Source organism: Cryptomeria japonica, chromosome 7, assembly GCF_030272615.1.
Source record: "Cryptomeria japonica chromosome 7, Sugi_1.0, whole genome shotgun sequence".
NCBI classification, from domain to species: Eukaryota; Viridiplantae; Streptophyta; class Pinopsida; order Cupressales; family Cupressaceae; genus Cryptomeria; species Cryptomeria japonica.
The window spans coordinates 43,979,047-43,994,700 of record NC_081411.1 but is presented as its reverse complement, the minus strand read 5'-3'; the positions used below and the strand labels follow the sequence as shown (position 1 = coordinate 43,994,700).

At 38.3% G+C, this 15,654-nt stretch overlaps 1 protein-coding gene across 2 annotated transcripts in view; it reads right to left on the bottom strand.

Moving 5' to 3' along the window:
- LOC131046457 (uncharacterized) overlaps positions 1–15,654 on the bottom strand; it is a 75,941-nt gene that overhangs the window by 20,469 nt on the left and 39,818 nt on the right. Inside the window, exon 2 of one of the 2 annotated variants that reach the window (XM_057980208.2) lies at positions 12,208–12,285. The exons of the other annotated variant lie outside the window; for it this stretch is intronic. Coding sequence (XP_057836191.2) covers positions 12,208–12,285 — 78 coding nt within the window. The remainder of the gene's footprint in view (positions 1–12,207; positions 12,286–15,654) is intronic. 2 annotated transcript variants of the gene reach the window in all.

The following is a 15,654-nucleotide window of genomic DNA, read 5'->3' as shown; positions in this document are numbered from 1 at the left end:
GTAGGCTCAATCACTTTTTGCCAATGCTTAAAACTATCTTCAACGGACTCGTCATGCTCCCTTTCATTCACCTTTGACATAGAATTCGTTTTATCTTGGTGAGAAATTCTCCTTAGGAAGAAATCGCTCTGGTCCCTGGCTGAGGGACAGGAGCGCCTAGGACAACATGAACTTCACTTGGCGTTTTTTTAATCTTCAAATTATCTTCAATGGGTTCATTACGCCTCCTTTGCTTGCCTCAAACTTAAAACTTACTTGATCTTTGCCCAAAACTTGCCTTATAAGGAAAATCGCTCTGGTCCCTGGGAGAGGGACGGGAGCTATCACTAAAATTCGCCCTGGTCCTTGACTGAAGGACAGGAGCGATTTTGCTTCTAGGGCCAATTTTCCTCACGATAGCACTTTTAAGTTATATTCAACTGATAAGATGTACCTCCTTTGTTCTTCTTAAATTGCGAAATCATTGAAATCTTTCAAGGACAAGACAATTTTGGATTTTAAGCTCCGGTCCTTCAGTGAGGGGGACAGGAGCGATTTTTTTTATTCCTGGCACATTTCCTTGTTTGCGAATTTCTTCAAATTATATTCAATGGAAAGAACATGCCTCCCTTTATCTCTTCCAATCCAAAAATCGTCTTGATCCTGCAAGGACAGTGAAATTTTGAGAAACAAGCTCCGGTCCTTCAGTGAGGGATAGGAGCGATTTTTGTCCTTGAGGGCAAATGTTCATCTTTTCTTCGCAAACGACTAAGTCTGGACGCTCCGTCATGTTGATTTCACCTTTCATTATGCCCTTAACGCTTTAGTTTGATCAAAATGAGGTCAAAATAGCCTAGGCAAGACATTTCGCCCTGGTCCCTGACTGAGGGACAGGAGCGATTTGACCTCAAACTCCAAAAATTTGCCATTTTCGAATCTCAAAATCCTCAAAGCTTTCAATTTACGTTCGACCACATCTCCTGGCGACCCTGCACAAGACAAATGAAACAAATTAATTCACAAGATGCATAGAAATACGATTTTCGCCCTGGTCCCTGGCTGAGGGACAGGAGCGAACTTGCTTCCCTAGGCCAAAATATCATGATTTTAAGGCTTTAACTACTTGACAAGGCAAAAATAAGAATTTTCCAATGCCCGGAATCGATTATTAAAATTTTCAAAATTTGGTCAAAAATTCACTCGGACAAAATTTCTTAATTCCCTCATTAACACTTAGGCAAAATTTGGACTTGCCTTCAAAATTTCCGACTGAACCTAGACAGGCTCACTTGACCTCTGACGAATTCACCTTATTTCAAAATTGCATCTTACGGGAGGAAGCTCAACAAGTCTCAAAATGGACTGGACACTGGCCTGAAAACATCAGAACGGAAACCCTAAGGCTTGACCCTAGTCCAAACGACTGACATACTAACCCAAAACCCTAAAAAGCAGAGAGAAGGACGAGCAAAACGAGCAAAAAAGAGGGGGTCCCCATTTTAATGGGGCGATGTGTGAAATGGTCACAACAAAACCCTAATTAGGGTTTGTTACAACAAACTTCCTCTAGCCAATGAGAAAATTACATTCCAAGAGTGAGGACCAATAGGAAGCATGGGTAGGTACACCAAAATTTGTGCCGCCTTCGATAAATTAGGTACATTGAATTTGGTCATGTTGAGGTGGACCAATCCGATCGGAGGAATGATGACTGGGATGCCACCTTGTCTAACGCTTGTGACTTGGTTGATCCTTTTTAGTCTCTGACGTGATGAATGATGTACTTCCTTTGCTTGATGAGGCTTCCTTATTGTCAAGTCTTCCTTCTCCAATAGCATATATCGCCCTGAAGTGCTGGCAAAGCCTTTCTTTGTCATCATGTGGTTCCTTAGTGTGGTGAAGTGAAGGTTTTGGCAACTTCTTGAACACCTGTAGTTTTCCAGGGCTTCAAAACACCTTGAGTCCTCCTCCATGCCTTTGAAGTGTCCTTGATAATGATGGACTGGAATAGGTCATCCTTGCCCAGGCTTGATCTCCTCCTATCTGCAAAATAAATCAAAGGATGATTAAGTACATATGACATATTCATTTCAACATAGCATTTTCAACCTTAAATCATTAATGAGAAGACATCAAAATGGAATTTTGCTCAATATCCTCTCCAGGGACATGCCCTATTAGATTTTCACTCTTGACCCTTTGGAAGGGTCAGGAGCGAATTTTGACAAAGTTGCTCAATCAGACCTCATTTTCAACATTACTTCACCAAGATCAAGTCATTCACCTCCAAAATTGCCAAGGAATAGGTTTTTCTCAAGGACCTAGGCAAAATATTAGACCACTTAGGAATTTTGCTCTAGACCCTTTAAAAGGTTCAGGAGTGAAATTTACATTTTAGCTCAAATTGCATCATTTCTTCACTACAAAATGCCTCCAAGACAAGCATATGCTATCTTTCTCTTTCTAAAGCCTAGGAATCCACAACTTGGCCTTCATCATGAGCAAATTTGGTGAAGTTGAGAATTTTGGTCTGGACCCTTTGGAAGGGTCAGGAACGAAATTCAAGTTTTAGACTTGATCCTTCATTTTCTTCATTCCAATTCACCTTACAAGGCAAGAATACCTCACTCCATAAAAACCAAAATTGACTTGTTTTGAAGGGGAAATAGGTTATCTTAGGAATTTCGCTATGGACCCTTTGGAAGGGTCAGGAGCAAAATCCTAGTTTTTGCTCAATTCCTTCACATTTGTTGATTACTAGCACCTCAAAGTCATGCCCAAGGACATCTCCAATCCTAGTTCACCCTAACCCACACTTGTCTTGGCATAAATTTGAGAGAAATGAGAGGTTTGGGGGAATTTCGCTCTGGACCCTTTGGAAGGGTCAGGAGCGAAATCCACATTCTAGGCTTGATATTTCATCTTTTCAACTCCAATCTTCTTTGTAAGGCAAAAATACATCATTCTACACCCAAGGAACAAGGTTGGTAGCCTAAGCAAGGAAGCAAATCAGGTTAATGAAGAATTTTGCTCTGGACCCTTTGGAAGGGTCAGGAGCGAAATCCTCATTCTTGGTTGATTTCACACTTCATTCATCCAATTCTCCCTCAAACTTGATCAATTTCAAGCTCCTTTCACCATAATCAAGGCAATCCACCATCAAACTAGCTCAAGACAAGATCAACCTAGGGCTTAAGGCAAAAAAGAAGGTCAAATTGAGGATTTCACTATGGACCCTTTGGAAGGGTTAGGAGCGAAATTCTCCTTCCAGGTTGATTTCCATCATTTCATCGCCTCAAACCTCCTCTCCAAGGCAAATATGCATCCAAGTCTTCCAAACCATGCCTTAGAAGTTCCAAACTTGGTCAAGTTAAAGAGCAAAATAGAGGAAATATGAATTTCGCTCTGGACCCTTTGGAAGGGTCAGGAGCAAAATTTTCCTTCTAGGCTCATTTTCACTTTTTTCCTCCCTTCTTTGGCTTGGATATAACTCATTAGGCTTCTCCTGATCATCCTCCAGTCCAAGTTAGCATTCACTTCAAGGTTTTGTGAAGAAAAAAGGGTCTTGTATGAATTTCACTCTAGACCCTTTGGAAGGGTCGGGAGTGAAATTCCTCCTTATGCTCAAATCCTGACTTCATTTTCATATTTCTTCACTCCAAATAAGTGTTTTGCCCTCAATAATCCCTGGGAATGAGTTAGTTCTAAGTTTGGATCAAAGTAGAAAGTCCTATAGAGGAATTCGCTCTGGACTCTTTGGAAGGGTCAGGAGCGAAATTGAACTTCGCTTTGGACACTTTGTAAGGGACAGGAGCGAAATTTGACATTTTGGTTTCTCCGTCAGGATTCATATATGGAATATAACATTTAAGTATAAGAAAGAAGTTCTTTTACTTTAAGTTATATTCCATATATACTATCACGATGTTTGAGAGTGGTTCCGAACCTCCAGGAGTTATAATGCAAAATCTAGTTTTTGGAGGATTCTTCAATTTTCCAAACTTAGTCAAATTTCAGGATCAGGATGACATTCTTGACTTAGCCAAATTTCAAGACATTTGAAGATCACAAGATGACATTCCAGACTTCATCACTCACCAATTTGACCTAGCTTAGACCTTGAAAGAGGATATTCACTCACCAAGCTTCATTGACCTCCTCAAACTCAAACAAGACACTATTCGCAACAAGAGCAAAACTAGGCCTAAGGGAGACTTTCAAAGAAACCCTAACCTGGAGTACCTGTTGACTCCCCCTAGCTCAAGCAGAGCTTGCCATCCTAGTGATCCCCCTAGCGACACTCAAAATCCCCTAGCGACACTCAAAATGCAAAGGCTAATAGACAAAACCCTAAAAACCTAGAAAGCAAACCCCAGAAAGCAAAAAAAAAGGGGTCCCCATTTGCAATGGGACGATGTGTGAATATGTCACAACATGACCCAAGAAGGCATTTATGCACACGGCAATACATGTAAGGAACATTTCTATGCATCATAGACTATGACAGCCATCTACTTGATACCCCTTTAGTGCTAAGACTCAGAGGCAACCTGAATATTACCCATAAATATGAATTGGGACTGTAACAGCAATAAGAGATGCGTTTTTTTCTGAACATACAATGACTAGGATCCCTACGTAGCAGCCTTAAATAACAACAGCAAGTCTTAGACTCATTACTAAACAGTTTTCTGCAAATAAAACATGTACTTCCCAGGCAACAAATGTATATTTAAGGGCAGACCTGGAATATCAATCGACCCCAATCTGAAGGTGATGAAGGCGGCTACGGGGGTTTGCAGAATGTAGAAGAAGCAGCCAAAGACTCCTTATTCAATCTTCATCATAAATCTGAACAAACATCTCCAATTTGGTCTCCACAAAGACCACAAAATTGGCAAGGTACTATAGCGTTTACTGTAGCGCAACACTGTTCACGCGGGTACTGTAGCAGCTTCCAAAATAAATGATGACAATGCATTGGCAAAGTTTCCTCCAATCTGATCTTTCAACTTGGAGATGAAATTCATTAATCAGCTCAACATTCCATGGATTCTTCTTCAATTTGTGCATAAATAGTGACCCTGAATGAAGTCACTCCCAATGGCAAATATCAGTGATTATTTCAGCACCTCAGATGCCCTAGCTTCGAAGAATTTATGCTCTCCAAAGTGCAAAGGTTGAAACCCTGGTTTCTTCCTCTCTCAAACTTCTCGAGTATCAAAATGCATAATTCACCATGAGGTTCGAATTCTTCAAGACAATATATACATCTCCCTCACAAGTTCGATTTCTCCTTTGCTCATTAAATGATATTAAATGATAATAAAATTAGATGCACTCTATCATTTAATAATTACCTTGATTTGAGAGTCTAATTAATTAATTCCAATGGCCCCAACTTGATAGCTCGACCCTCACTTAAGTTATAATATAAAGTTTATATTATAACTTAATATTATAAGCGCAGAACCATTAATGTTTATTTAAACTAAATAAACATTAATATATCCATTATAACTCATCCTTTTTGAACGTCGTCTGAACTGGGAGTTGACATGATGAAGCTGCATACGACCATACCCCTTTACTAAAAATAGCAAAGGGGTCCATCTCTAACATCTCTGACTTACTATAAATAGTAAGTAATGCATACGGAGTCCAAATGAAGCCGAACGAAAGCCAAACCTACAAAACTCTGACCACTGGAGAAGTTGCATCCCTCAAAGGACCCTCTATTCAATCTTATTAGCCTACGAGGGTCAATAATAGGCTAATCCCATTGAATATTTGATGTCAACAAAAAGGGGACATCACAGTCCACCCCTCCTGGAATTGCTTGTCCCCAAGCAATCTCGTCGACAAATAGATTCCTCCACCTGGATCCCAAGTGAAGACCTACACAATTCCCCTACTATCAACAAATGACTCCTGTAACCCTGACACATCAAGCTGAACCTAATGAATCAACTCATCCCCGCCATCTCGTGTCACTGGAGTAAGAGTCTCAAGTGGAGGCAACTCATAACACTGATCTTGGTTGCTACCAAACTTGGCACAAGGTATGCTCTCATACAAACTGGCCATCACATGTTCCAATGAACTGTGCATCTGAAACAAATCACATACATGAGGGTCAAATGTGAAAATGTACATGTTCAACATCATGTGCACACCCATAAATTCATTTGCAAGCTCTGTCTGAAATCCCGATGCACCCAAAAGATCCCAAACCTCGAATAGAAGCATGCCAAGTAGATCCTCAAACTCCTGCTGCTCAACTTTGATCTCATCTTCACCATGCCAAAAGTGGTGAAGCCAACCAACGGAACCCACCCAAACTACAGTGTTAACCCTGTCATCACTCGGGTCCCAAAGCAAACTGCACTCACATCCATCTTCGATAAAGAGATACAAATTCCTGAAGGTATCTGCAACTCCACAACTATCTCTCACCTCTGCTAGACTCCCATAGATGTGCTGACTCAACAAGTAATCCAACTTGCAGCTACTAACACAATAATCACCCTGTAACCATGTATTCGTACGAAATCTCGGTGATATAAGAGTGACCAACCCTGTCGGATACACATCAGTATGATGGAAAACTAACTGGTGTCCCTGCAAATAATTTCCTACAACCATCTGAATCAAGTACTTGCAGCCTCTAGTCCCATCTTTTGTAGATGGCGACCCTCCATCCCACAAGAGATGATATAATCCCTGAGCCAATCCACACCTACGCAACATCAGGTCATCCACGTGTGGATCAAAAGAAAAATGATGAGCGCTCCTCACTGTATAGTTGCAATAAAAGGCACCAACCTCAGTTAATGGCTCATCACTAAACACAATCGGCCTATCGAATGTAGATGAATCATACTCATTCCGACCAACCCAAGTGCTATCATCAATGACAACCTCAGTGATAGTAGAATTACTGGTACCACTGGATATTGCACTCTCACAATCATTAGTCACAATATAGTATGATTCATCTTGTTCATCACATGAAGAGGCATGATCGATATCAGGAAGTAACACCGAGATATCTGCTTTAATCCTTCCTAATGCATGCCTAATGGTTTGTAAGCTTGTCATGGAAACTCCATCTTGAGACCAATGTTGTATGAGATAATCAACAAGTGTGGCAATCCTATCAACTTGGCCCATGGCTTGTGTTACCGCCTCCACCTCTGGATACACATTTTCATAGACTACAGCAAGAGGTTCAACCCGATGAAACTGATTTGTACTCCATGTTAAAGTCTTAACTTCAAAGCTACTATTTGTATCGTAATGTGAGACAGCTGATTTACAATCAGCATCATGCTCATATGCATCTATCTCTTTGTTGTTCATGAAACCTTCCTGTACCATCTCATCCACCCGGAGTTCATCAACTTCGGTTACATGTTGGTCCTCCTCAATTGTTACATTTGATTGTTGACCTGAAGTAGACTGGAACAAATTTGATTTCTGATTAAGCTCAACAATCTGATTTTCAGCTAGCCGAAGTGCCACTAAGGTAGCCTCTAGGGTTTCCTTAGTATTCCTAAGCTCATTAGTAAGTGAGTCTACTTCTTCTTCCTTCGTCCTCAATGCATCAGAATATATAACGCCCAATTCAAGTAGGTGATCTCTATCAGAAAGAAGAGTTAAATAATTATTTTTCATAATCTCCATGGTTGTCTTAAATGCTTGCAAATCAGAGATAGATGAAACCTCCTCAACGCCTCTATATCTCCCTTCAAGTTGGACCTTCCATAGATGAGTTTCCACCATCTTGCGGAATTGATCAAAATGGGACAATGCTGTAACAATCTTATCTTCACCAACCTTAAGTTGGCTCTCCAAATCAGACTTACTGACCAAGGAAAATTCATTAGTAGAAGTTGTGGGCTGCCAAAGGAGAGCTTGACTCTCATCAAAATATTCTTCTAAAGTGTCCTCTTGCTGGTTTGGTACTAGAGCAGCAGTAGTTCCCAACCCAAACTCCTCATCAACACTCCAAAAAGTAGACTCAGTGGATGGTGAATCGCTAACCTCATGCAGAGAAGTAAGTTCACTCTTAGGAGTATCAAAAGAGTCCCCAATCATAACCTCCATATCACCAACTAGGAGACTCATGCAACCCTGTCCTATAGAATCCACTGTTTCTTCCTTTCTTCCTTTTGTAACATCAACTGGGTGAAGATCAACTGAAATAGACCCGGTCTCAATACTGCTGGTCCACACTTCACCTGTTACTTTTGCCTCTGGATTTTCGTGAGTGCATTTAACATCAGCCCCAAAGGAATCATGAAGGGAATCATCATCACCCACTTCAAATTTTATCCTTTTTTTTGGCTCTTGCTCCTCTTCACTCTTGGAGTCATCATGAAGTGTCTTATGCCCAACATCTTTCTCCATGTAAGTCTGATTTTTGCTTGCCATAGGTTCAGCTGTATGCTGGTCACAAGTTGCTAGAAATTCATTACAGAGGTTTCTAGATACTTCACCTGTAAAGCCCTCTTGTTTCTCCTTCCCCTTAAAAATAGATGTCATATACCGAGCAATTCTATCAAGTTTTGCAGGGTGTGAAATCACTTCATCCAGATTCTTCTGGTTTTGTTTCAACTTTTCCAATTAGGAATACACTTGCTTCATATTCTAGTCCCACTGATTCTGGGTACTTGAAGTAACCATGATTAACTAGCTGAATCAATCTACCCAACAGGTTGGCAGGAAACCGCTCTGATACCACTGTAGTAACCCTTACGGGTTATCCAGCCTCCAACTTGCAAATGTTTGTGTTTTTGAATGATTTGGTTTTTGATTTGCAATTTAGTGTACTCAGAATTATTCATCAGCAATGCACAAGTTCAGAAATGTCTTCAATCTCTATTGATATGGTGGTTACAGCAGCTAGGACCATTAATATAGTCTCCTTGCCCCTCATGGTTATTACAATTCTTCCATAGCAACACTACAAGATTTTATTAGCATAAAATCTACTAATTTCTGAATAAGGTTAGGACTGATTGCAATGACAGTGAGTCTCAGATTTTGATATCAGACCTTAACATTCCTGTAGCTTGCATTAATGACCCAACAAGGCATTTATGCACACGGCAATACATGTAAGGAACATTTCTATGCATCATAGACTATGACAGCCATCTACTGGATACCCCTTTGTTGCTAAGACTCACAGAGGCAACCTGAATATTACCCAGAAATATGAATTGGGACTGTAACAGCAATAAGAGATGTCTTTTTTTCTGAACATACAATGACTGGGATCCCTACGTAGCAGCCTTAAATAACAACAGCAAGTCTTAGACTCATTACTAAACAGTTTTCTGCAAATAAAACGTGTACTTCACAGGCAACAAATGTATATTTAAGAACAGACCTGGAATATCAATCGACCACAATCTGAAGGTGATGAAGGCGGCTACAAGGGTTTGCAGAATGTAGAAGAAGCAGCCAAAGACTCCTTATTCAATCTTCATCATAAATCTGAACAAACATCTCCAATTTGGTCTCCACAAAAATCACAAAATTGGCAAGGTACTGTAGCGTTTACTGTAGCGGAACACTGTTCACGCGGGTACTGTAGCAGCTTCCAAAATAAATGATGACAATGCATTGGCAAAGTTTCCTCCAATCTGATCTTTCAACTTGGAGATGAAATTCATTAATCAGCTCAACATTCCATGGATTCTTCTTCAATTTGTGCATAAATAGTGACCCTGAATGAAGTCACTCCCAATGGCAAATATCAGTGATTATTTCAGCACCTCAGATGCCCTAGCTTCGAAGAATTTACGCTCTCCAAAGTGCAAAGGTTGAAACCCTGGTTTCTTCCTCTCTCAAACTTCTCAGATATCAAAATGCATAATTCACCATGAGGTTCGAGTTCTTCAAGACAATATATATATTTCCCTCACAAGTTCGATTTCTCCTTTGCTCATTAAATGATATTAAATGATAATAAAATTAGATGCACTCTATCATTTAATAATTACCTTGATTTGAGAGTAATTAATTAATTCCAATGGCCCCAACTTGATAGCTCGACCCTCACTTAAGTTATAATATAAAGTTTATATTATAACTTAATAATATAAGCTCAGAACCATTAATGTTTATTTAAACTAAATAAACATTAATATATCCATTATAACTCATCCTTTTTGAACGTCGTCTGAACTGGGAGCTGACATGATGAAGCTGCATACATCCATATCCCTTTACTAAAAATAGCAAAGGGGTCCATCTCTAACATCTCTGACTTACTTTAAATAGTAAGTAATGCATATGGAGTCCAAATGAAGCTGAACGAAAGCCAAACCTACAAAACTCTGACCACTGGAGAAGCTGCATCCCTCAAAGGATCCTCTATTCAATCTTATTAGCCTACGAGGGTTAGTAATAGGCTAATCCCATTGAACATCTGATGTCAACAAAAAGGGGGCATCACATATCATTCGATGCCTTCTTCCCCCTAGGAATCCTGTCCTTATAACCTTTTTCAATGGTCTTGTCATTGTGTGCAAGGACGTGGCACTTAGTCAACACCCTTTCCTTGCACCCCCTTCCATCATCATGAGTTTCTTAATAAGCTGTTGCTAAAAATTAATGGAATCATGTCTTTTCAAACAGCACTTCAATACTTGGGATTTATTTATTATATTATTTAATATTAATTATTATTGATTATAAATTAATATTAAATATTAAACATTGTTGATAAATTAATATTTAGATATTGATTATATAAGAATATAAGATAGAAATTGGTTATATAAGAAATAAATTAATAAGATGAGAAATAAGATAATTGATTATATATCAATATTTATGTAGGGATATTACAGGGCGGGGGGCAGCAACATGTTTCTTGGAAACATCTCCTATCATAGGAAAATGCCCCAAAGTCAATCTTAGAGACAATGATGGTAATGGATGGGTAACAAGGGTACCCCTCCTTGATTTTCCCATGTCCCAAGGACATCCCTGTCCCAAAAACTTAAGATTTTTGGGGGAGAATGCATCCCTCATGCAACAACGAGTATAAGGGTCATATATTTAAATCTCTTATTTCAAGAGATGTAAGACACTGGATCCTTATATTATATTTTATCAAACAATGTAGTATTTTGGTCTTCCTTTCTATGTATGTTTTGGCTTTTTATGCAATTTGTTGTGAAGCTTACAAATAATTTTGAATAGTAATCTTCATGTCTACTTGTCGATATTGTTGTTCATAGAGTGCTTTGTTTTCCACATTAAATTGTCTTGTGAGTTAAGTACAACTTGATAACCATTGCAAGCTTTATATTGCAATTCTATCATAAATTTTGTAGTTTTGTATGTAATTCTACTATTTTTTATTAAGTGTAATCTTTGTTTGTGTTCATTTCAATTCAATCACATTTTACTTGTAATTTTCAATCTTTGTATTTAATTGAAAAATACAAGTGCCATTAGTTGTTTTGGGTCTTTTTTCTACAATATAGAGAAAATACAAAATCTTTTTAGAGCACGAGTGTCAAATTACCTTGTGCCCCAGCCAAATAACAAAAAGATAGGTTTTTATTTCAACATAAATCCCCATTATTTCTAAGTTTTATAAATTACGAAGTGGGGAAACGCATCATTTCATTCACTCTTCTTCAAAGTGAGCTTCCCCCCACACTTCAAAGAAAGGTCCTACCGTACACACTGTTATGTTTTGTCACACTGAAAGGTGCAAATTAAGATGCTAGCTCTAATTTCTAACAAATACATATAAAAAAAGTAGCCTCTCACAGCTAGTTTCATGAAACAATTTCATAGAACTCCATATTTACCGCAGCAACCATGTACTTCTCCATGAAATATTTTTTAAAATGCTACTCTTATCATGATCACTATTCACAACTCTGAAGCTGTTGACTACCACTAATATCTCTCTTTAGGATATGCTAACCCAAAGAAGAGGATAGAGCTACAACTTGCATTTCAAACATGTGTTCAAAAGGTTTAAACAGAAATAACTTTGATTGTGGGCACATAAGATAATCATTTCTAGAAAGAATATAAGAAGCATAAACATTCAAGGAAATAGTCAGGTCACAATAATTTCTTCCTTAGGATGTAGCAGTTAGTATTTAATGCAATGAGAGTAAGGAATGTATTTTAAGATGCCAAATCATAGTAATGATTACAAATACAATTGCTAAAACATTCTATGCTTACAGAAGCAATTACACCAGCAGGTTGAGTTTGATGATGACTCTCCAGCACTATGTTCACTGGAGGAACAGGTGGCAGGACCTGCATGCAAACCTTGAGTCATTTTTGGAGTGTAACATAAGGTTATATCCAAACCAATATATCACCATGAGATATCAGTAAAAGCTGCTAGATGCTAACAAAACCAATACTCAGAACTATCGCAATAAGAAAAGAACCAATTCCATTAAGACTACTTTACTAAATCAATGATTTTCTTACTGTCATATCTAATAAACAACTGTTAGGCATATCTTCAGGCAAAGGTGAGACTTTTTCATGCTTGCTGCTTGTATCTAACAGCATGTGTCAATTACATATAGTAGATATCTCGCTCGTGCTTGCTATATGTACAAAGCAAAGGAAATAAATATGAGATAATTTTTTCTCCGTCATTTTATCAAATAGGGCTAAAAAAACACAAGGACATTTTCATGCTCTCAACTCCATGCAGTGTTATTTTGATGGTCGGTATTCCCCATGAATATGTAAGATTTGATCAAACAATTATGATTATGTTAGCATGCCATAACTTACTTCTGGTAATGCTGATTCTTCCTTTTTGTGAGTTTGCATAATAATCGTTTTAATGTTTTTAACTTTTTTACAATGTTCATGGAATCTGTATTGGATTTTTCTCAAAGTCCAAATGCAATCTTAGGTACTCACAGGGATCTCCAACTGAGTCAAAAAAGAGGGGAATTCGCAAAATGACACCAAAATGGCCAAAACATCCTAGGTAGGTAGGGCACCCTCCCCAGTGGTCAGTCAGTGATGGCAAGGAAACATCTCATCTCTGCACCTAAGTACCCAAAATTGAAAACATTGAGGTACTACAAATAGGGCCTTCAGGGAAACGCACAAATCAACATGGTTCATTGTTACAAACTTCCACGAATCTCGTACTAGCTTGTCAATTAATAGACTACGGTGAATTACATTTACAACACCCTTGTTATAGAAGTAGATACATGAAACTTGGAATTGTAAGCAGTTAACACCTACAGGTGTTCTCTGAGAGTTACAAATTTAGTCTTCTGATCAGTGAAAATTATATCGAAGTCATTGAAGGAGGACCTTGAGTATAGTAAAATACCAAATATCCACGGAAACTGTTTGTAGAATTTCATTCCACACCTTAGTCCTTTGACCCTTATACAGATAAAGCTACCTAATCTTCTCGTGCATTTTTTGAGAGAGGAAACAGAAAAGGCCCCTAAAATGCTACTGTGACATTTGTTGCACTAAAAGAGAAAACTGAGCAAAACCTCAGTTTGATAGGATCAAGTTATTAGGAAGGACAATCAATTATAATGCAAGAATAAGATATTTTAATGTTTGTATGTTAGCAAAATATTTGATTGCTATTCTTTTGGGAAAACTAATATAGGGTTTCTAATGACTTTTCCATCATTAAGTAAATTTAGCAACAATATAAAGGATCACACATATTGGAAGAGTGTCTTATTATTTTAGGATTGCACGAGAATTATGGCATGTGATATACCTGTATTAATTATTATTAAGTATCTAGGTTACATTGAAAATCATAACAAGCATTGATTGTGAAATACTATTTTTGGTGTATATTGAATCTTGAAGTGTATGTTTGGGGGTTCATGCATACATTACTTTAGTTTCAACCTCTTCAACAGTTGACTTGAGGATAATTCCTTTTTTAATATAAATCTTAAGGATAACTTATAAATAATTGGGATTGTTGGATAAATAGTATATGGAATGTTTGCCTGAATCTAGGTTAAATCTAGGTCTTGACAACTTGATGGCAACATTCTTGTATATAGTAGATTAACCAAGTGAGGATAGAGCTTGTGATAAGATTTAGGAGATATTATTGCAATAAAATTGGAAATAATAGAGATGCAAAACCATGTATGAGTTAGGTATCCTTTATGCATGAGTGTTTTCATTCAATTCTTAATGTTTGAGTTGTTCATGTTAGTAATCTCTATATTTCATTTCAATATAAGAATGTATATGCATATATGTACATACCATTATATATTTATATTTACATGTGCATGTGATATACCTTCTTTAGTAAATATTTGCTTATTCTTTAAAAGATGAAATCTCTATTATTTCTATTTTAACCCTGTATGCTTATCGGGATGTGAATTTATTAATCATTGCACGGATAGTCATGTGTTGTGACCATTTCACACATTGCCCCATCACAAATGGGGACCCCCTCTTTTGCTTTTGGCTTTAGGTTTTAGGTTAGGATTGGCAGCAGTATGATCCTTTAGAGTTGAATAAGGTTGAGTTGATTTTCTCAACATTTTGAAATGAACGATCCATGATAATCATTTCATTTGATCATCATCATTAGCTTGCAAAATCAGAGATGAAGTGCTGAGATTTGATTAAGGCAAGTTGTTTTAGAGAGTGAATGCTGGAAGGAGGATAGGCTAAAGTCAAAGTGATCATGAAGAGGCTCAGTGCCAAGTGAACAAACTTGTCATCTTGGAGTCATTTCCTTTGACCCCAAAAAGCTGCGATCTAGCTTGGATCACTTCCTTTGCCTCCCTAGAGGCATGACCTGCCTTAGCTCAACATTTCCTTTGCCCCCTTCAAGCTGTGATCTTCCTTAGATGCACTCCCTTAGACCTCATTGAAGCCCAATCAAGGAAGGAGACCTCGAAATTTGATTAAAGAGGGGCATTTAGTGTGTTTTGCATCTGATTTGGAGGATAACAAACTCAAGCTTGATGCCTTTGAAGCATTTCCTTTGCCCCTTCAAATCAGCAAACCACATTTCAGTCATTTCCTTTGCCCCCCAAGATCAGCGAACCTCCTTTGCCCCCCAAAATCAGCGAACTTTCACATTTCCCTTGCTTCTTATAAGAGATTATCAAAAGGCTGATCCATGGCAAGCAAAGGGATAGAATGGAATAGCAAGTTAATCAACAAGTGATGGATCGCTGTCAATGCTCCTTCAAACATCGACCTCAGCATTTCCTTTGGGGTCCTGTTGACGTGTATTTTGTACACAGCCTAACACAGAATAAAATACCCAGGGGTACCTTATCCTCTCTTGAATAAAGCCTCTGATTGCTGAAGATGTCGTGAAAAAGGATCAATCGGGATGACTCCAAGGTTCTTTGATGTAGGGTCTCTACGTGTGGATAAGCTCCAGTGGTATGATGTGATTTGCTGGAATCACAAGGGGACTTACATTTGATGATTGAACTTCTGATCTGCTTTGAATATTGCTGGAACGCAAGCTCTTGCTAGCTTTGATTGAAAAAAAGGAAAAAGGACAAGGGCGAAGAGAGCATCTAATCCTAATACTAAGAATGTAGGAGCAATGATTGATCTTTGATGAAACTCTAACTAGGTCTTGTTTTGACATCGCAGGACCATCTCCACAAAGCTAGTGCGATCTTC